The sequence below is a fragment of the Salvelinus sp. IW2-2015 genome, unplaced genomic scaffold (genome assembly GCF_002910315.2).
Source record: "Salvelinus sp. IW2-2015 unplaced genomic scaffold, ASM291031v2 Un_scaffold1694, whole genome shotgun sequence".
Classification (NCBI taxonomy): Eukaryota; Metazoa; Chordata; class Actinopteri; order Salmoniformes; family Salmonidae; genus Salvelinus; species Salvelinus sp. IW2-2015.
This window is the reverse complement of record NW_019943090.1, coordinates 42,519-63,952: the sequence shown is the minus strand read 5'-3', so window position 1 is coordinate 63,952 and position 21,434 is coordinate 42,519. Positions and strand designations below refer to the sequence as shown.

Below are 21,434 nucleotides of genomic sequence, written 5' to 3'. Positions count from 1 at the left end.
TATCAACGTTTCCCCGTTAGTTAACACTATCAACGTTTCCCCGTTAGTTAACACTATCAACGTTTCCCCGTTAGTTAACACTATCAACGTTTCCCTTTACTGTGGGAATTGTGATCAAATCAAAGCAATATTAGCCACTTTTAATGCAACATACCAAAACAAAATGAACTATGCAAGATATTATGTTGTAGGCAGAACGCATAGGAGTAGGATTCTATTGCATTGACACACACTACTCAACCCGTACTCTACACAGACTGGTGCAGCATAACCAATCAGAGCTGCAGTAGGCCTATATACAAATAGACCATTGCCATATGGATCTGTGCCATTTACTTTGAACTGGACTGTTACAGCATGAGCAATAGTGAGTACATGCGCTTGTTTTGAGATCAAAGCCAGAGCTGCATGTAGCCACGCGTGTACATTTGTTAATCTCCTTTGCTAGTTAGTGAGTTTTTAGCCCAGCTATAGATAGTTTGTAGTCAACAATAGGGGAGTGATTGCTTCCTACAAGATTACAAACGTGTACATTTCTAGACATTATGAAAATCAAGTCCGGTAAAGAGCTTTTTTTTGTCTTAAAGGGACAGTGCTGTATTTTGAGACGGGCTTGAATAAGGTGAGTAGCCAATAGGCAGAGGGTAGCATAATTTGTCTGAAGGACAAGTGGATAAACAGGTTAATGTCCAGCCCTGAATGTTTTTTTCAAAAGTCTCATGGAATGTTGGCCTGCATTGAACACAACACAGTGTCTGCTACTGTAGGCTGAACGATAGAACATCTATTTACATGTTAAAATGTTATGGGATGCATTTCTCCATTGTTTTTGATGGTAGGCCACTCTGGTAGGCCTACATTATGATCAAATAGCCACAGTAGCCTACTTGGCCACTGTTAAAACTAACTTAAAGCAGGTACAGCAGTAAACACGTGTCCCGGAAGTTGCACAGAAGCTCAGCAGACCTGAAATTTGCTCAGTGATTAAACATTTTTTAGAGAACATTGGACAGGACACACATTCATCTGCAGGTAACAGAGAGAGAAGAGAGACTGGGACAGGACACACATTCATCTGGAGGTAACAGAGAGAGAAGAGAGACTGGGACAGGACACACATTCATCTGGAGGTAACAGAGAGAGAACAGAGAGAGAAGAGAGACTGAGACAGGACACACATTCATCTGGAGGTAACAGAGAGAGAAGAGAGAGAGAAGAGAGACTGAGACAGGACACATTCATCTGGAGGTAACAGAGAGAGAACAGAGAGAGAAGAGAGACTGAGACAGGACACACATTCATCTGGAGGTAACAGAGCGAGAGAGAACAGAGAGAGAAGAGAGACTGGGACAAAGGCAATACACATTCACAAAGCCTTTATGAAGGCTACTTAAAGGCTATTAACTGTTATACTTGAATTCTTCTGAAGTTATTGAATGTCTCCTCTTCCTCCAGACAAGTTCCTGAAACATCAATATTTTATCACTGTAGCTGCTTTGTTCTGTCTTTGATAGAGTTGCCAATGTACTCAAGGACTACCACATATAATACTCATACACATGGACCGAGAACACACACACTCCCTTTCATATTGTAGATTCCACTAACAGGACATATCCCTTCTGCCATTGAACGTCTACTGCTAGTCATTTCCAACCTTCAAGCTGTTCACTGGATGGAACACAGACTGTATAATTACTCCTCTCCCTCAAAGAGAGAGTGAGAACATCATTGTGTGAGGGAGTGTATGAGTATGTGTGATGTGTTTGATGTGTGTGTGTGCATCTGGAGACAGTAAAATCCAACCCCTTTTGACTGTTTAGGGGTGTATGTGCATGCCTGTGAAATGTATGTGAGGACATATATAGTGCATTAAATGTATGTGAGGACATATATATAGTGCATTAAATGTATGTGAGTATACACGTTTTATATGCGCCTGCTGGAGCCAGGCGGTCCATAATGAAGCTGTAATTATGCAGGGCTACACACTCAGGTTCTGGGCCTCTGAGAGGTGCAGACTCATTCCTGGGCAAATGGGAGACAGCTGGGTTTGATCTGCCATCTGACACACACACACACACGCACGCGCACGCTCACACACACACACACGCACGCACACACACACACTCTCCTGCGGAAGGCCTCAACCACCCCAGCCCCGTTTATTTACTCTACTCTCTCTTCTCTATCCTGTCTCTTCCTTCTCCCTTCTGTTTCTCAGTCTCTCACTCGTGTCCTCAACTCCTTTCCCTCTATTTTACCACTCTTTCCCCTATCTTTCTTCTTCCTTCCCTCTCTCCCTCCCATCGTGGTGAAGTAGGTAACCAGTAGTGTCGTCTGGGTTAGGGAGGGTCTATCCTTGTCTCATCGTGCACTAGCGACTCCTGTGGCGGGCAGTGCACGCTGACCAGGTCGCTAGGTGTGCTGTGATTCCTCTGACACATTGGTGCGGCTGGCTTCCGAGTTGGATGCAGTGGTTGGGTTTCGGAGGATGCATGGCTCTCGACGTTCGTCTCTCCCGAGCCCGTACGGGAGTTGTAGCGATGAGACAAGATAGTAACTACTAACAATTGGATACCACGAAAAAGGGGGGTACATTTTTTTTTTAACTACTACTCTTCCTCCCATCTGGACCCTACTCTCATCAGAAACACACAGGGAAGAGGAAACACATTAGACTACATTATAGTGAGACAGATGCTGTTCAAACAGCTTTTCAGAGTAAGTGTTTGTTTGTAGAGCAGCCAGAAGGTCCAGGAGAGAGTTCTGAGCACAGACGCCACGTCTCTACTACAGACGCCACGTCTCAACTACAGACGCCACGTCTCAACTAGACGCCACGTCTCAACTACAGACGCCACGTCTCAACTACAGACGCCACGTCTCAACTACAGACGCCACGTCTCAACTACAGACGCCACGTCTCAACTACAGACGCCACGTCTCAAACTTACAGACGCCACGTCTCTACTACAAGACGCCAACGTCTCTACTACTACAGACGCCACGTCATCACACTACAAGACAGCCACGTCTCTACTACAGACGCCACGTCTCTACTACAGACGCCACGTCTCTAACTACAGACGCCACGTCTCTACTACGCGCCACGTCTCTACATACAACGCCACGATCTCAACTTACAGACGCCACGTCTCAACTACAGACGCCACGTCTCTACTGCAGACGCCACGTCTCAACTACAGACGCCACGTCTCAACTACAGACGCCACGTCTCAACTACAGACGCCACGTCTCAACTACAGACGCCACGTTGTTTCTCTGAGGTTTATAAAAACCCAAGGTGCCTCGCTTGCTCATATTATCTACTTTTTTAACAGCTTATTTAAAACTACTGTTGAGAGAACTTTAAAAGCTCTTTAAAACTACTGTAAACGTCTGCTTTTACGGAAAAGATTGGTTCCTTTATCCGTAACCACATGTTGCAGTATATTCTGTAACTGTGTTGTTGCAAAAACAAATGTATCACCACACTCTCGTTGTGTGTCAACTTTGCTAAAAAAGGCTTCTGGGAAGCTGTGTCTGTCACGACTTCCGCCGAAGTCGGCTCCTCTCCTTGTCCGGGCGGCGTTCGGCGGTCGACGTCACCGGCTTTCTAGCCATCGCCGCTCCATTTTTTATATATCCATTTGTTTTGTCTTGTTCCCTGCACACTTGGTTTTCATTCCCCAATCAATCTACATGTATTTATTCCTCTGTTCCCCCTCATGTCTTTGTGTAAGATTGTTTGTGTTACGTGAGTATTGTTGATGCGCCAGACTGGCTTGTTTTTTCCGTGTTATTTTTCACGAAGATGTTTATTGTTAAATTTATTGTTTTGCGCGTTTTGCCTAAATAAAGTGTGCGCCTGTTCACAAATCTCTGCTCTCCTGCACCTGACTTCGCTACCAGTAAGCACTCACCTGACAGTGTCCTTACAAACAGTACACATGAACTACAACACAGTAGCCATTTTGAAGGTGAGAATGGCTGCACTGTTATTTCCTCTTTCCTTTATATTTAAGTGAGCAAAATCCAATACTCTCAACTAAAATCCATATTTGACTTTTGAGACATCAAAAACCTGTCACGTTCCTGACCTGTTTTCTGTTAGTTTTATGTGTTAGTTGGTCAGGACGTGAGTTTGGGTGGGCATTCTATGTTGTGTGTTTCTATGTTGGTTTAGGGTTGCCTGGTATGGCTCTTAATTAGAGGCAGGTGTTTTGCGTTCCTCTAATTAAGAGTCATATTTAGGTAGGTTGTTTCACTGTGTTCGTTGTGGGTGGTTGTCTCCTGTGTCTGTGTCGATGTTACACCATACGGGATTGTTTCGGTTTGTTTCGTGCGTTTATGTAGTCTGTTCCTGTGTCAGCGTGCTTCGTGTATATGTAAGTTCGTTTGTTCAGGTCTGTCTACATCGTTTTGTTATTTTGTTAGTAATATCCAGTATAGTTCGTTTTCGTCTTTGTCTATTTTGTTTATTTAATAAATCATTATGTCTTCAAACTCCGCTGCATTTTGGTTCAATCCCTGCTCCTCCTCTTCGGATGAAGAGGAGGAGGAAAACCGTTACAAAACCCTCAAACATGGTAGAAGTAAACATGTTTACACAGAAAAACTAATCATCATCATTATTAATATCAATATACTCTTCATCTTTAATGGAAAATATCAAAGCCATCAAAACAACATGCCAGGATAAACAGGAAAAGTGTGTGTGTGTGTGTGTGTTCTCACTGCGAGTGTTGACCTGGATGTGAGCAGGATCATAGATGAGGGGAAATGCTTCCTCTACACCCGGTCTCTCCCCCGCTCACACACTGCCCCATATACAGAGACACACACTCCCTGTGTCCCTCCTCCGCATGTGGAAGACATTTCAAAGGCAGCGGCCGCCATGCTGCTTCCATTATAGTCAATCAGGGCCTGAACCAGATATTAAAGCACTAGCCAGGGGAGCCGCCGTCAATACACTGACTGTTCTCTCTCTGTGTGTGTGTGTGTGTGTGTGGTTCTGAGGTATGTGTGTCTGAAAATCAGGGGCATCTATTGTTCAATCTATTGTTGTATCATTCTTTCTATCTATACTGAACAAAAACATGAACACATGTAACGTGTTGGTCTCATGGTTCATGAGCTGAAATAACAGATCCCAGAAATGTTCTGGAGGCACAAGAATATTATTTTGCTAAGATTTTCTGGACTCTTGTTTACATCCCTGCCTTTCTTCTTCGCCAAGATAATCTGACAGGTGTGGCATATCAAGAAGCTGATTAAAGAGCATGATCATTACACAGGTGCACCTTGTCCTGGAGGCAATAAAAAGCCAATCTAAAATATGCAGTTTTGTCACACAACACAATGCCACAGATGTCTCAAGTTGTGAGGGAGTGTGTAATTGGCATGCTGAGCAGGAATGTGCACCAGAGCTGTTGCCAGAGAATTGAATGCTAATTTCTCTACCATAAGCCGCATCCAACGTCATTTTAGAGAATTTGACAGTATGCCCAACCAGCATCACAACCACAGACCACGTGTAACCATGGCAGCCCAGGACCTCCACATCCGGCTTCTTTACCTGAGAGATTGTCTGAGACCAGCCACCCAGACAGCTGATGAAACTGAGGAGTATTTCTGTCTGTAATAAAGTCCTTTTGTGGGGAAAAACTAATTCTGATTGACTGGGCCTGGCTCCCCAGTGGGTGGGCCTATGCCAATCCAGGACCCCCATGGCTCCGCCCCTGCCCAGTCATGTGAATTCCATAGATTAGGGCCTAATGAATTTATTTCAATTGACTGATTTCCTTATATGAATTGTAACTCAGTAAAATCCTTGACATTGTTGCATTTATATTTTTGTTCAGTATATCTAGCATTCTATCAATAATTATATCGTTCAATCTCTTGTTCAAACGTTCTTTTTATCTATCCTGTAACTTGAACAGTTCTTATGGTTTCTCATAGACATGTGAGGGTTAAACACCAAAACAAATGGGTTGTGCCTCCAAGCCCTTGTCTGTCTGTCTGTGCGTGTGTGTAAGCCACCACCACTGGACCAAAACAAATCTGAACCCAATATCAAATGTGACTAGAGCCAATTCTAGAGCCTTCAACACAATCCAGCCCTACATTCTGGCACAGAGACTCATTCGGGACTTTTCCTTAGATGGGGGGCTGGTTTTGTGGCTGTTGGACTTCCTGAGCCAACGCTCACAGCGAGTCAAAATAGGTTCCCATGTGTCGGATATACGCAATACCAATACAGGCTCTCCTCAGGGATGTGTTTTGTCCCCACTTCTGTACATCTTGTACACTAATAGTTGTACTAGTTCCCATACTGACAGACACCTCGTTAAGTTCGCTGATGACACTGCCTTGATCAGCCTGTTGCATGATGACGAGGAACATCATGGCCCGGTCCTAGATGACTTTGTAGAGTGGTGTGAGGAATCACACTTGGTCCTCAATACCAACAAGACCAAAGAGATGTGCATAGACTTCAGGAAGAGTACAACACCTACCACTGCAACATCTATCAGAGGTCAGAACATAGAAATTGTAGAGGAATATAAATATCTGGGTGTCTTTTTGGACAGTAAGCTTCAGTGGAGTAAATGTACAGACCAGATCTACAAAAAGAGCCAACAGAGACTGTACTTTCTAAAAAAGTTGGGTTCTTTTAATATAGACTGTACTATATTGACTCTGTTTTACAAATCCTTTATTGAGAGTATTTTAACTTTTTGTATTGTTTGTTGGTTTGGCAATGCCACTGTCAGTYAGAGAAACATGCTGAGAAGGATTATTACCACAGCAAGCAAGGTACTTTGGAGTCAAACAGACAGGCCTGGATGAGATTTTTAAGGTCAGGGCCCTCCGTAAGGCTCACAAAATCATTTTAGACCCAAGTCACCCCCTGTACCTGGACTTTGAATTACTCCCCTCTGGGCGCAGGTATAGGGCACCCCTCAGCAGGAAAAATAGAACGAGACAATCATTTGTGCCAGGTGTGATATCCCTCTTAAATAGCTCGGGCAAATGTTCCCATTGACCCCGTAAGGCCAGCAGGCTAGTCTTTTCTTCTTTTTTAAATTTTAAATTTTATTTTATTTATTGGTGCGTGACTGTTATTGAAAGTTGTATTGTCAATCTTGTTTTGTATTTAACACCACTTTAAATGTGTACATGACACTGCAACAAAATTTCCCCATGGGGACAATAAAGTAAGTAAGTAAGTAAGTAAGTAAGTAATTCTATGCTGGCACTCATGTCAAACCCCCAAACCGTGAAGCGATTTCCGAGATCTGAGAATGATAAATCTCTAATTCAAATCAGAACAAAGTAATCAAGCAATGCTGGAGCTAGCTGTGTATACACACATGTTGGTGTGTGTCTGTGTGTGCGTGTGTGTCTTTGTCTGGCTGTCTGTGCATGTGTGTCTTTGTCTGTCTGTGTGTGTGCATCTGTGTGTGTTCGTGCATTAGTAATGTGGGAAAAAAATCAACACATACATATCGGGATATTATTTTTGACTCGATGGGGTGGTGATGGGTCATTGGATCAGCACAAACTTGCAGTACGGACTGTTTGTTATGCAGATGTACAAAGGAGTGAAGATGGATGCCATTTAAATACTATGAGGGTGGTTGATTAATCAAGAGTGAGGCGGACTTGTGGTTAATGAAGATTGGATGCAGGTGAGCAAATTAGAGAATGAGCGATAATCGGTTGGGCCAATATTTGTTACCGATATTAGCCTTTCCTTGACTATCGGTGCAGCCGATGTCCCCTACGTAGCATGAGCACACTAAATGTTGCAAACTGGTGAGGAACATCTGGCTGGACTGCATCTTGTTAGCTAACCACTCATGCTGGATATATTTTAGCTTAAGGACACTTGATTGATGACACACGGCATGTATACATTTTGAAAGTGTTCAAGGAACGGTTCAAGGAACAGAACCGAAAAGTATCATATTTTTAAAGGACCAGTGATCCATACTGTTCTGGAAAAGAATCGTTATTTTGATGGGAACCGGTTAGTAATGTTCCTTTATGTAACAGCCATTTTTTTCTAGTCCCACAACAAAACGCAGTAAAGCGCCTATGCAAAGCCCTCACTGAAACTTATTCCAGTGTCTGCCTGCAAGCTGGAAATCTTTACCTGTGTGTGTTTAAGCTCCCCCCCCCGAAGTCTACAAGCTTGATTCAGAAGATATGGAGAGAGATTTTAGAGAAGAATGGATTAACTTTTTCAATGCTAGTTAGGGATACTATAGGCCTAGTTATCACGCAGGATTTATTAACTACAAAAAGGTAAGATGCATTTTACATGTTGGTTCCACTCTGCACACACACAAGCTGGTTAGCTAGCTGCTCAAAAGGACATTCAAAGTTCCTCCATATAAGCCAATCCTCCTAGGTATAATTCTGTGTAACTAATTCATATAATGCATGTCATAACTAGATGCCCAGTGCTTCAAGCCTCAACCCTCTCTCACTCTCTCCACACTTGTCAAATTTCAGTTGCATCTTGCGCCATAGGCTACACTTGTCTGTCCATCACACATGTAAACAACTAACGTGACAGCTCTATCCGCACTGATTGGTGAAGTAATTCAATTAGCTAAAAATGTAAAAAATTGTTGATTTCATAGGTTAAAAAAAGAACATAATATAAACCGGACTCGGGAGAGGCAAAGGTCGACAGCCATGCGTCCTATGAAACACAGCCCTGTCAAGCCGCACTGCTTCTTGACTCAATGCTCGCTTAACCCGGAAGCCAGCCGCACCAATGTGTCGGAGGAAACACTGTCCAGCCGGTGACCGAAGTCAGCTTGCAGGCGCCCGGCCCACCGCGATGCTGTGCCTTAGACTGCTGCACTACTCAGGAGGCCCCCTGTAAACTATATTTTGTCTCCAAATGTTTGTTGAAACCATAAATAAACATGCACAATGAGCACTTGTTGTCTCTCAAATACATTGTTACAGTTGTTGATTAGCTAGCTATCGAATTTATGCAATATTAGCATTTGAATGAAATCAGCAAAAACAACTCAAAACAAGACATTGTTGCTAGTTAACAGACTGTTTAGCTCCTTGTCATTGTTGCTAGTTAACAGACTGTTTAGATTCTTGTCATTGTTGCTAGTTAACAGACTGTTTAGATTCTTGTCATTGTTGCTAGTTAACAGACTGTTTACTTCTTGTCATTGTTGCTAGTTAACAGACTGTTTAGCTTCTTGTCATTTTGCTAGTTAACAGACTGTTTAGATTCTTGTCATTGTTGCTAGTTAACAGACTGTTTAGATTCTTGTCATTGTTGCTAGTTAACAGACTGTTTAGATTCTTGTCATTGTTGCTAGTTAACAGACTGTTTAGATTCTTGTCATTGTTGCTAGTTAAGCAGACTGTTTAGATTCTTGTCATTGTTGCTAGTTAACAGACTGTTTATTCTTGTCATTGTTGCTAGTTAACAGACTGTTTAGCTTCTTGTCATTGTTGCTAGTTAACAGACTGTTTAGATTCTTGTCATTGTTGCTAGTTAACAGACTTTACTTCTTGTCATTGTTGCTAGTAACAGACTGTTTAGTTCTTTGTCATTGTTGCTAGTTAACAGACTGTTTAGTTCTTGTCATTGTGCTTAGTTAACAGACTGTTTAGATTCTTGTCATTGTTGCTAGTTAACAGACTGTTTAGATTCTTGTCATTGTTGCTAGTTAACAGACTCTTTAGAACATTACAACACACAGCTTCCGGTCCCATCGATGTGCACATCATTTGTGACGTTGTCAACCAACCCATCTATAGAAAGAGACTGGAGACTGTTAAGCTGTATTTTTTCATCAGCAGGGAGAGAGAGAGAGGTAAAGGGGAATCCTTAAGGCAGCAACATGGCACCCATCTCTAAAGTCTACAGTTGGCTAAACTCTTTCAGCGGCCATCTTAGCCCCAGCCTTCCTCTCCTCACAACTCTTACACTCAATTTTCCTCCCTCTATCTCCCCCACCCACTCTCGATCTCTCTCTCTCTCCTGTTATCTGAATGTTCTTTATTCACTGGAAGACAGAGAACACAGCATGAAAGAGACTGGGATTGGAGCCTGGCATATGAGTGGGTGAGGAGGGGATGGAGTGAGTGAGGAGGGGATGGAGTGAGTGAGGAGGGGATGGAGTGAGTGTGGAGGGAATGGAGTGAGTGTGGAGGGGATGGAGTGTGGAGGGGATGGAGTGTGGAGGGGATGGAGTGTGGAGGGGATGGAGTGTGAGGGATGGAAGTGTGGAGGGGTGGAGTGTGGAGGGGATGGAGTGTGTGGAGGGGAATGGAGTGTGGAGGAGGGAGTGTGGAGGGGATGGAGTGTGGAGGGATGGAGTGTGGAGGGATGAGTGTGGAGGGGAGGAGTGTGAGGGGATGGAGTGTGGAGGGGATGGAGTGTGGAGGGATTGGAGTGGAGGGATGGAGTGTGGAGGGGTGGAGTGTGGAGGGGATGGAGGTGGGGGGGATGGAAGGTGGGGGGGATGGAGTGTGGAGGGTGGAATGGGGAGGGTGATGGAGTGTGGAGGGGATGGAGTGTGGAGGGATGGAGTGTGGAGGGGATGGAGTGTGGAGGGGATGGAGTGTAGGTAGCAGAAAGAGAAGACAGAGGATTTACGTGGAGTCTTTGAAACTCCCTAAATCCTCTGTCTCTGTGATACAGCCTTTACTAAGGCCCCTCTAAAGTAGCTCTACACTGAGGAACTCTGCTGTGTGTGTATGTGTGTTTGTTTGTGTTCGTGACTGACAGAAGCAGAGTCTCTAGAGAAGCAGAGATGCTTATAGAGTAAAGAAAGTTTCCACAAACTGACTGTGTAGAGCTCTACCTCTGTGTCTTTGATCAGGCCTCGCAGAAACATATCACACTGGCTAGGTTTCAAAATACACCTTGTTCTGTATACACAGTATGATGTGTCCATTCATTCTCTCAATGGATTATTCTCCCTTACAGAGAAGTTTAGGCCATTCACATCTGCCAGTTTCCTGGAGTCAGTGCCCAAGACAAGTCCTGTCATCATTCAAGTCCAGGGAGTGAGTGAGCATGGACCATTATCCAAACATCTGTACCTCTGTCCCCGAGCCAGCAGCCATCCATAGCATAGACATGCAGAGCAGAGATCCTCACACATATGACCTCTCAAAACATCCAAACGTCCAATGATCAACCCAGATGCCTCCAGTCAATTAAGCTTTGTTATATAACGATACATCCAACCCTGAATAACAATAAGCTCCCATAATAATTACACATGCAAACATATACACACACACAGCATACACAAATCCTACACGCACACACACAAAGAGACACACACAGAGAAACACAGACCCTTGCTGTATGTCTCTAATGTTGTTGGTCACGGCGTGTGGGATGGTAAACAGGTGGTGTCGCTTAGCAAAATACATCTCATGGATTAAAGGCACCACCAGCAAATACATTCATCACACACACACATTTAGTTTTATTATCCTTGTGGGGACCAAACAATTGATTCCCATTCAAAAACCTATTTTCCCTAACCTCTAACCCTAACCCCTAACCCTAATTCTAACTGTAATTGTAACCCTAAACCAAAACCAAAACCCGTAAACATAAAATAATAGGCAAAATGTTCCTACTTGTCTGAATTGTCCTTGTTTTACTATCCTGGTCCCCACAAGGGAAAACCACACACACACACAAATGCAACCCCACACCCTGTCAAACAATACAGAACAATTCCCACAATAATTCCTCAGGGATCCTTAAGAGAGTGTGTGTGCGTGTTGTAATTAGGAAATTAATAAGACAAAAAACGAAAACAATTAGTCATGGAGATACACTCACGTCTTCTGTGGCATCTCCTCAATGAACCCACACACACACACGCACGCACACACACTCACACACAGCATAGCCTAATCTGCCCTGAAACCCAGCCAGGACTCAAAGACACACTTGAGAGAAAAGCGCTTTCTGAGGGGAGTGCTGGATAGAGTCCAGAAAGCCAGATTATTGTTGCTTAGAGAGAATGAAGCAGTGTAAGCTCATTAAAGACTGAAACTGTCTGCTGTTTAACAGGCCTAAGAGGAATTTAATTGTGTTACTTTGTCTCAGAGATTCTTCTTCTGGGAAAAACTCAAGCTAGTGTTTAGTTAGCGTCTCTTTTGTGGCATGCATCTAAACACACACAGAGGTCATGACAGGTCAGGTTCTCTTTGATGTGTAGAAACACACACAAACACACGTTTGAGAGACCACGCATCTCTGTTCGGTAAACGGAATCAACAGCGAATCTTTGTTAACGAGAGTTCAAAGGTCTCCTATWTGGCCACATTTCCTATGCAACCGTTTGACACACCACCTCAGGGTTGCTCTGTGCCTTCAGTAGGGGGAGAACTATGTCTAGATTCTCTACACTCCAAGGACCCGTTATGGTTGAGGAGCAACACAACCTCTGCATCGCTGCTTTCCTGCATTCTCCAGAGGAGAAGCTACACGAAGCCAGTTCAGCGAGGGCCAAATGTGTGTCAGAGTTGGAGAGGTTGGGAAAACAAACTCTCATGCTTTTTCATAGTTCAACTATGTCGTAAAAATGCCTCAAACTGCACCACGTTTATTTCCGTCAGTGAGAGAAAGCAAATTACACACACAGCCTCTAACACACATGGAGAAAACACACACTAACACACACAGCCTAACACGGGGGAGAGAGAAAACACACACTAACACACACAGCCTAACACGGAGGAGCAGAGAAAAACACACACTACACAACACAGCCTAACGGGGGAGAGAGAAAACACCACTAACACACACGCCTAACAACGGGGGAGAGATGAAAACACACAGCCTAACACGGGAGGAGAGAGAGAAGGGATAAACGTGTTGGTATTTAGAATGGAGTGAGAAAGATTCCATGTAAACAAGCTCATGATTGCATCTTTACAGCCGAGTGAGAGAGAAGGGGAAGGGATAAACTTGTTGGTAATTAGAATGGTAGAAATACTCCTATGTAAACAAGCCTCACTGATTGCATCTTCATGGCAGAGAGAGAGAAGGAGAAGAGACAGAGAGAGAAGACAGAGCGAGATAGAGAAAGAACAGAGAGAGAGACAGAGAGAGAGAGACAGAGAAGACAGAGAGAGGAGACAGAGAGAGAGAGGACAGAGCGAGATAGAGAAACAGAGAGAGAGGACCAGAGAGAGAGAGAGAGAGAGAGAGAGAGAGAGAGAGACAGGAAGAGAGAAGAGAGGCATAAAAGAGAGAGACAGAGAGAGAGACAGAGAGAGAGAGAGAGTATGTAGTGATAGAGGGCAACACCTGGACAGCAACCCTTTAATCAGCAATCCTGCAGTTAACTGTACAGGGCAAGCACCTGTGCTGTAAGCCCTCTAGGCAGATGCCGTAGACGGAAAGAGTAGACCGTTACATTGCCATATGGAACCAGGGTGGTAGCAGATTTTCTGGGCAGAGCACAGCACAAATAGACCAAATAAGTCAGGACCACTCTCCACACACATCCCTGTGGTGCCAGCCCAGCTAGCAGAAATCAATGGGCCCTGTGTGTGTGTGTATTCTCCTCGTCTAATGCACATGGGGCCCAGTGCTGGTCTCGGATTCTGAAGTTAGGGGTGGGGGTGGGGAGCTGGTGGGGTGTGGGGAGCTGGTAAGTGATGAAAGCAAGTCCTTGTTGCCCTCTATGGAAGTGAAGCCAGTTCTCATTCCATTCCTCATTCCGCCCTCCCATCCCTTCCTTTTCTTCACCCACCTAAACTCATATCCGTCCTCCCAAATCAACTCACCCCCTTATCGCCCCTTCTTAGGTGGTTAAGGGTAACTTTTACCTTGAGCTAGTGGTTAGGGAGAACTGCATGTTGGGACAACCTCTGTGAAGACTGAAACTAAAAACAACACAACTTAATTACCTTAAAAAATATGACTCATTATCTGATGGCCTACTTACATTTCTGATGGTTAGCCTCAAAGGTCTGTGTGTGTTGAGGGGGGTTACAGCGCATACGGAAAGTATTCAGACCCCTTCCCTTTTTCCACATGTTGTTATGTTACAGCCTTATTCTAAAATTGATTAAATATTTTTTCCCCTCATCAATCTACACACAATGCCCCATAATGACAAAGCAAAAACAGGTTTTTAGAAATTTTTGCAAATGTMTAAAAAATGTTTAACAGAAATACATAATTTACATAAGTATTCAGACCCTTTGCTATTAGACTCGAAATTGARCTCAGGTGCATCCTGTTTCCAATGATCATCCTTGAGATGTTTCTCCAACTTGATTGGAGGCCACCTGTGGTAAATTCAATTGATTGGACATGATTTGGAAAGGCACACACCTGTCTATATAAAAGGTCCCACAGTTGACAGTGCATGTCAGAGCAAAAACCAAGCCATGAGGTCAAAGGAATTGTCCAAGACAGGATTATGTAGAGACACAGATCTGGGGAAAGCTACCCCAAAAAAATATTCAGTATTGGTCCCCAAGAACACAGTGGCCTCCATCATTCTTAAATGGAAGAAGTTTGGAACCACCAAGACTCTTCCTAGAGCTGGCCGCCGGCCAAACTGAGAAATCRGGGGAGAAAGGCCTTGGTCAGGGAGGTGACCRAAAACCCGATGGTCACTCAGAGTTCCTCTGTGAGAACCTTCCAGAAGGACAACCATCTCTGCAGCACTCCACCAATCAGGCCTTTATGGTAGAGTGGCCAGACGGAAGCCACTCCTCAGTAAAAGACACACGACAGCACACTTGGAGTTTGCCAAAAGGCACCTAAAGGACTCTCAGACCATGAGAAACAAAATCCTCTGGTCTGATGAAACCAAGATTGAACTCTTTGGCCTGAATGCCAAGTGTGGAGGAAACCTGGCACCATCCCTACGGTGAAGCATGGCGGTGGCAGCTTCATGCTSTGGGGATGTTTTTCAGCGGCAGGGACTGGGAGACTAGTCAGGATCGAAGGAAAGATGAACAGAGCAAAGTACAGAGAGATTCTTGATGAAAACCTGGTCCAGAGCACTCAGGAACTCAAATTGGGGCAAAGGTTCAACTTCCAACAGGACAATGATCCTAAGCACACAGCCAAGACAACGCAGGAGTGGCTTCGGGACAAGTCTCTGAATGTCCTTGAGTGTTCCAGCCAGAGACCGGACTTGAACCCGGTCGAACATCTCTGGAGAGACCTGAAAATAGCTGTGCAGCGACGCTCCCCATACAACCTGACAGAGCTTGAGAGGATCTGCAGAGAAGAAATGGGAGAAACTCCCCAAATACAGGTGTGCCAAGCTTGTAGCGTCATATCCAAGAAGACTCGAGGCTGTAATCGCTGCCRAAGGTGCTTCAACAAAGTACTGAGTAAAAGATCTGAATACTTATGTAAATGTGATATTTCCATTTTTATTTTTTATACATTTGCAAAAATCTATAAAAAGTTGAGCAAAACCCCCCCCAATTTAATCAATTTTAGAATAAGCTGTAACATAACAAAATATGGAAAGAGGCAAGGGGTCTGAATACTTTAATACAATAATGCACTGTATGTGTGGTAGGCAGTAGACACACATGCATCCACATGTTCCTATGTTATTGTATTCTTCTWGAATATAGATCCTAGTGTTCTGGATCCAGACTTGCCCTATAGAAGACTCCTCCCACCATGGAGGATTTTTGTGGCTGGTTCCCATGGCAACAAATCACTTGACATCCCAGTTGACTTCCCTAACCCCGCCTCCCTCTATCCTATCTTAAACAGCACTGTCCTCTTACCAGGACTTCCTGGAGCTTTAGGATGAAAATAGWGATGAAAAAAGCAGCCAATAGAGTTAGAGCAAAGGTGGGCTGAAGACACTTCTAGTCAATCAAAACACAGAATCATTCACACACGCCCACCTCCTCCCTCACGTCCATCAATAAATCTCTCCACAAATAATTCTCACCATGACCAATCAGGCTTTATGTTGGCTCTTTGTTGCCCAACTCCAAACCTCAACCGGAAACCGAAAAGAGGGATAGAAGAGGGCACGAAGCCCTGAGCTGTCCCTACAAGCACCAAAGGTCGCCATTCATTCAGGCTCTTTGTTACACTGCACACACACACAGTCTCCCTACTGTACTTCATATTGTGGCTTTGACAGTGAGCTGAGTTAGGTGTCCTGGTAGGAAGAGAGTACAGAGACAGATCTGGCCTTCATTTTGACCTACTGTACAGACTTTCACTAAGTCTACTCCACAGGCAGAACAAACACATCGTTCAGGACTTGTTTAACACACACACACACAATACAGAMATACTGTACACATACTCACACAGTATGCACACATCGGTCCCTTTCAACACTCCATGTGTGTACAGTCTCTCTCCCACACATGAATGAATGTATGCATGTACACACACATACACATGTGCACACCAACACACAACAATACACACACACACATCGCTCATCTCCCTATCTTAGTTAAGCTCATACACAAACACACTCCAAAAGCATCCAGACAATCACTGTTGATGGTAATCACTTCCCCATTCACTGAGACAGGCATGTTCCAACCCACCACACACAGCTCTTACCCCCTCTTTCAGACTCCAAGGATGGGATGGAGAGGAAGGATACATGTTTATAGTGTTTGAATAGGGCCTCCTTCCTTTCTGTCCTTTCCTTACGTACAGGATGGCACTTGATAAAGCAGCTTAGCATCATGTAATGACATTCCCTTCCCCTAAACCAGGGGTGTCAAACTCATTCCAAGGAGGGCAGAGTGTCTGCCGGTTTTTGTTGTTTATTTTCTGTYAAGACCTAGGCAACCAGGTGAGGGGAGTTCCTTACTAATTAGTGACCTTAATTCATCAATCAAGTACAAGGGTGGAGCCAAAACCTGCAGTCACTCSGCCCTCTGTGGAATGAGTTTGACACATGCCCYAGACCTTCAGTACTGTCAATGCCACAACAGTTCACTCACCTGTGGTGTGTGTGGGGGTTGGAATAGGGGTGGAGGCTGGGATGTCCGTGGAGGGGTTGGGGTGCGGCGTGGGGGGATGTGGGTCCCTATCATCAAGGGGCTCAGGTGAGCTGACAGGGGGGCTCCTCTCCTCATCCATGGGTGTGGCTAACTAGGGGGTGGGGGGAACAGGTGTCAAGCCTGACAGAGACACAGAGATACACAGAGAACCCTGTCAGACAACACACATCCACTCTCACATACGTTTAGTCTCTCTCAAGTGTTACAAGAGAGAGAGAGAGAATTGACCAGGCTTAGAACCCCAATCAGCAGAGCACCCCAGCATGGAAACAGAAAAAGAATCAAATCTACCAAACAAACAATCTTCCATAAAATCAAACTACGATACAGTGTTTGTATCTTGACCCTTTCCTCCGAATGTTTCAGAAAAGTTCCAGAATCCTAACAGAGCATGCAGAAGTTGGCCAACATCGGGGGATTAGAGAGCACCAGCTCAGCTGCATGTGCGTGACCATCTCTGTGGGACAGCTGTGCTCTGGTGTGCTTATGCTCCTCAAGCAACACAGACTGCAAGGCCTCTGTCACAGCTCGGTATGGAGCTCAACCAGCCAGCCATTGACATGTTCATATTTCATGTAATGCACTCACATGGGACATTCATTTTATTTCAGAAAACCCATCTCTACTTCTTCCTTCTCATGACCATCTGGACGCATTCTAGAACCTTCTGGGCTAGAATTTATTTTGCCCTGGTCAAGATAACTGGCTAACCTTTTATTCAATGGACTTCTACACTTTTGGCACTTTTAATAATCTAAACTGTCTGTAGCTCACACTAAACACTTACAGTAGCATAGTATCTCAATATCGTGTCTGAAATATGTGCTTTCTCTATACAAAGCTGATCTGCTAATAAAATGAAAATGGTATCAAACTTTGAATTACTTATTTTAACACATTTAAGGATGTTAGAAAACTTTATGAAGTTGGCAAAGTCCTCAACTAAACTGCTGTGTTGATCCTTGATCACAATTAAAGGCATCTGATCCTTACCTTAACCCTGACCTGAACCCCGACCTGGGCTTGAGGAGAAGAGGTACTGGTTCAACCCTGACCCTAACCCTAACCAATTCTGAAATAAAAAATTGGTTGCAGGTCARGAGTGTCCATATAGTTCTCATTATATTTACATTGCATTACATGCCTGCTTGGTTTCTTTCTCCTGACGAGTCCATGCACGCTCTCCCGAGCCAGCCGACTCAACCCTGTGGTCCTGTTCAAACTCRATGTATATTGAAGCAAAAGGCGAGGAGTTAGACAACAACATGGGTAGAACTCCTCAAAACCACTTACCTTACTGTTGGCTGCGACACAGGGCACTCGTTGTTCGCTAATTCATTCTCTGACCCCTTTCCCAGGTAGACTAGATTCTCCTCTGACTGTCCCGTGCTCTCCACTCTTCTGCTCTACTCTCCTCTAACTTTCTCTCTCGTTGTCACCACAACTCTTCTTCTCGTCTCCATAAACTCCTTCATGCGTAATTTTAGGACATTTCTTGATGCAGAAGTGGACTGGTAGGATTTTTTTGGTTTTTCTCTCCTTCCAAACCCCCTCGGGGGCTCTCTCTCAGTCTGTCCCGTTCCTCCGCCTGTCAGTGTGAATGTGGGTTCGAGAAATACGGGCAGTCTCCAGAACAGTCTTTGTTTCGGGTTCAACTTTCCCAGCCCTTACAGAGGTTTGACATAGGCTACAATGCTCTCTTTACAAAGTAAAAAAAAACAATTTATAACTTTACAAACTCACGAGTTGTCTGCTGCTGTAGATGATTCAGCGTTGAAACTGTGGATGTCATCAGACTTGCCCGTCCTTCACGCACTCCTGCCTGTCCCTCCTCTCTCTCCCCTCAAACGCTTGTCTGGTGAAAGTTCCAGTCTGTTAGAAAACAAACTACAGTCAACACTGATTACCGTGCTTCCTCCAGGCACACATTTAGAATTACCCCTAAACTAGAGCCACGGATTGACTAACATGGGATCTCAGCTGAGTTATATTATTATATAGACGCATTCCTCGAAGTGATAATTAGGATTATGATAACAATGTTTATTATCACCAAAGTAGGATAATATAGCTAGGCCTTCTATTAAGCAATAATTATAAATTATAAAATGTTGAAATTGTTGGACTAGCCTATGCATAAAAACAGTAGCCTATATTATGATGTATAAATCAAGCCTAATAATAGGTCTAATAATCATCATAAATCATTATTTTTTWWAAATCATTTTTATATGAATAGTCTATTTGTGTCAGATCCTCTCTTGTTAACAAATGGTTCATGTTCAAAGTGMGTTTAGATAGGCTACACAAACAATGAATTGTGCATAGCCTAGGCTAACCACCAATGTGATTATCATGCATAAACAGTTGAAGAGGCCAGCCTCATTCATTCCCGCCATTCTCGCTGCCTCATCCTCGCGCCGGCACAGGGGTCACGTTTATTAAATGTGCGTGCGCACCAAAAATACTCCAACCTTGCGTCCGCCATTTTTCCCGCAGATGTTGTTATTTATCAGTTTTGAACTTTCAGGAAAGTGTATGCATCTCCAAACACAGCAAAGACCATGCCTTACCACAACTTCTATCGGTTGATCAATTGTATTGCAAGCAGATATTGCTCWTATGGGGAAATGGASGCGTTTGATGCAGGGGGATTATTATAATGGTAGGCTAATACAAACATTAACACTAATAATATAACATATGCATTTGCCATTGGTAAGGACATTTTAGATTTGTACTTTTATTATATAGGCCTAAATCATAATCATATATTGCAGGATGTCTCCTTTTCTGACATGACTTGTTTATTCCYGCTGTACAACAAATATTAGCCAACCATTTATCCATCACTCATTCAATAGCCAAGCATGTTCGAAAGTAAATAGACCAGTAGTTTACTTAACATGTTTGACAGTATGGATAAGCTATACCTTAACCCTAACCTAACTCCTAACCTTAACCCTAACCTAACTCCTAACCTTAACCCTAACCTAACTCCTAACCTTAACCCTAACCTAACTCCTAAACCTTAACCCTAACCTAACTCCTAAACCTTAACCCTAACCTAACTCCCTAACCTTAACCCTAACCTAACTCCTAACCTAACTCCTAACCTTAACCCTAACCTAACCTCCTAACCTTAAACCTCCTAACTTAACCCTAACCTCTAACTCCTAACCTATTAACCCAACTAACCTAACTTCCTAACCTAACCCTAACCTAACTCCTAACCTTAACCCTAACCTAACTCCTAACCTTAACCCTAACCTAACTCCTAACCTTAACCCTAACCTAACTCCTAACCTTTAACCCAACTAACTTCCCAACCTTAAACCTAACCAACTCCTTAACCCTAACCCTAACCTAACTCCTAACCTTAACATTGGGCGAAAAGGGTCAATATCAGGGGATATCTTTAGCTTTATATTTCCAGATATCTGACTTTTTACTACATATACAGTGGCAAGAAAAGTACTGTATGTGAACCCTTTGAAATTACCTGGATTTCTGCATAAATTGGTCCTAATTGATCTGATATTCATCTAAGTCACAACAATAGACAAACAATGCTTAAACTAATAACACACAACTGTGTGTTCTTGTCTATATTGAATACATAATTTAAACATTCACAGTGTAGGTTGGAAAAAGTATGTGAACTCCTAGGCTAATGACTTCTCTAAAAGCTAATTGGAGTCAGCTAACCTGGAGTCCAATCAATGAGACGAGATAGGAGATGTTCTTTAGAGCTGCCTTGCCCTTTAAAAACACTCACAATTAGAGTTTGCTATTCACAAGAAGCATTGCCTGATGTGAACCATGGCTCGAACAAAAGAGATCTCAGAAGACCTACGATTAAGAATTGTTGACGTGCATAAAGTTGGGAAGGGTTACAAAAGTATCTCTAAGAGCCTTGATGTTCATCAGTCCACGGTAAGACAATTTGTCTATAAATTAAACAAGTTCAGCACTGTTGCTACTCTCCCTAGGAGTGGCCGTTCTGCAAAGATGACTGCAAGAGCACAGCGCAGAATGCTCAATGAGGTTAAGAAGAATCCTAGTGTCAGCTAAATACTTACAGATATCTCTGGAACATGCTAACAACTCTGTTGACGAGTCTACAATTCGTAAAACATTAAACAAGAATGGTGTTCATGGGAGGACACCACAGAAGAAGCCACTGCTGTCCAAAAAAAACTTTGCAGCACGTCTGACGTTTGCAAAAGAGCACTTGGATGTTGCACAGCGCTGCTGGCTAAAACTCCGATGAACAGATGAAACTATAGTTGAGTTGTTTGGAAGGAACACACGTGTGGAGAAAAAAAGGCACAGCACACCAACCTCAAAACCTCATCCCAACTGTCCCGATTGAGATG

At 43.7% G+C, this 21,434-nt stretch overlaps 1 protein-coding gene across 2 annotated transcripts in view; it reads right to left on the bottom strand.

Annotated features, from left to right (window-relative positions):
* LOC112071715 (myoD family inhibitor-like) overlaps positions 1-18,879 on the bottom strand; it is a 33,271-nt gene extending 14,392 nt beyond the window's left edge. The window contains exons 1-2 of one of the 2 annotated variants that reach the window (XM_024139156.2): positions 18,349-18,879; positions 16,996-17,175 (exon numbers count right to left, since the gene is read on the bottom strand). In XM_024139156.2, coding sequence (XP_023994924.1) covers positions 16,996-17,134 — 139 coding nt within the window. In that variant the 5' untranslated portion in view covers positions 17,135-17,175; positions 18,349-18,879. The remainder of the gene's footprint in view (positions 1-16,995; positions 17,176-18,348) is intronic. The other variant, XM_024139155.2, reaches the window with a different exon arrangement.
* Between the last annotated feature and the right edge of the window lie 2,555 nt (positions 18,880-21,434).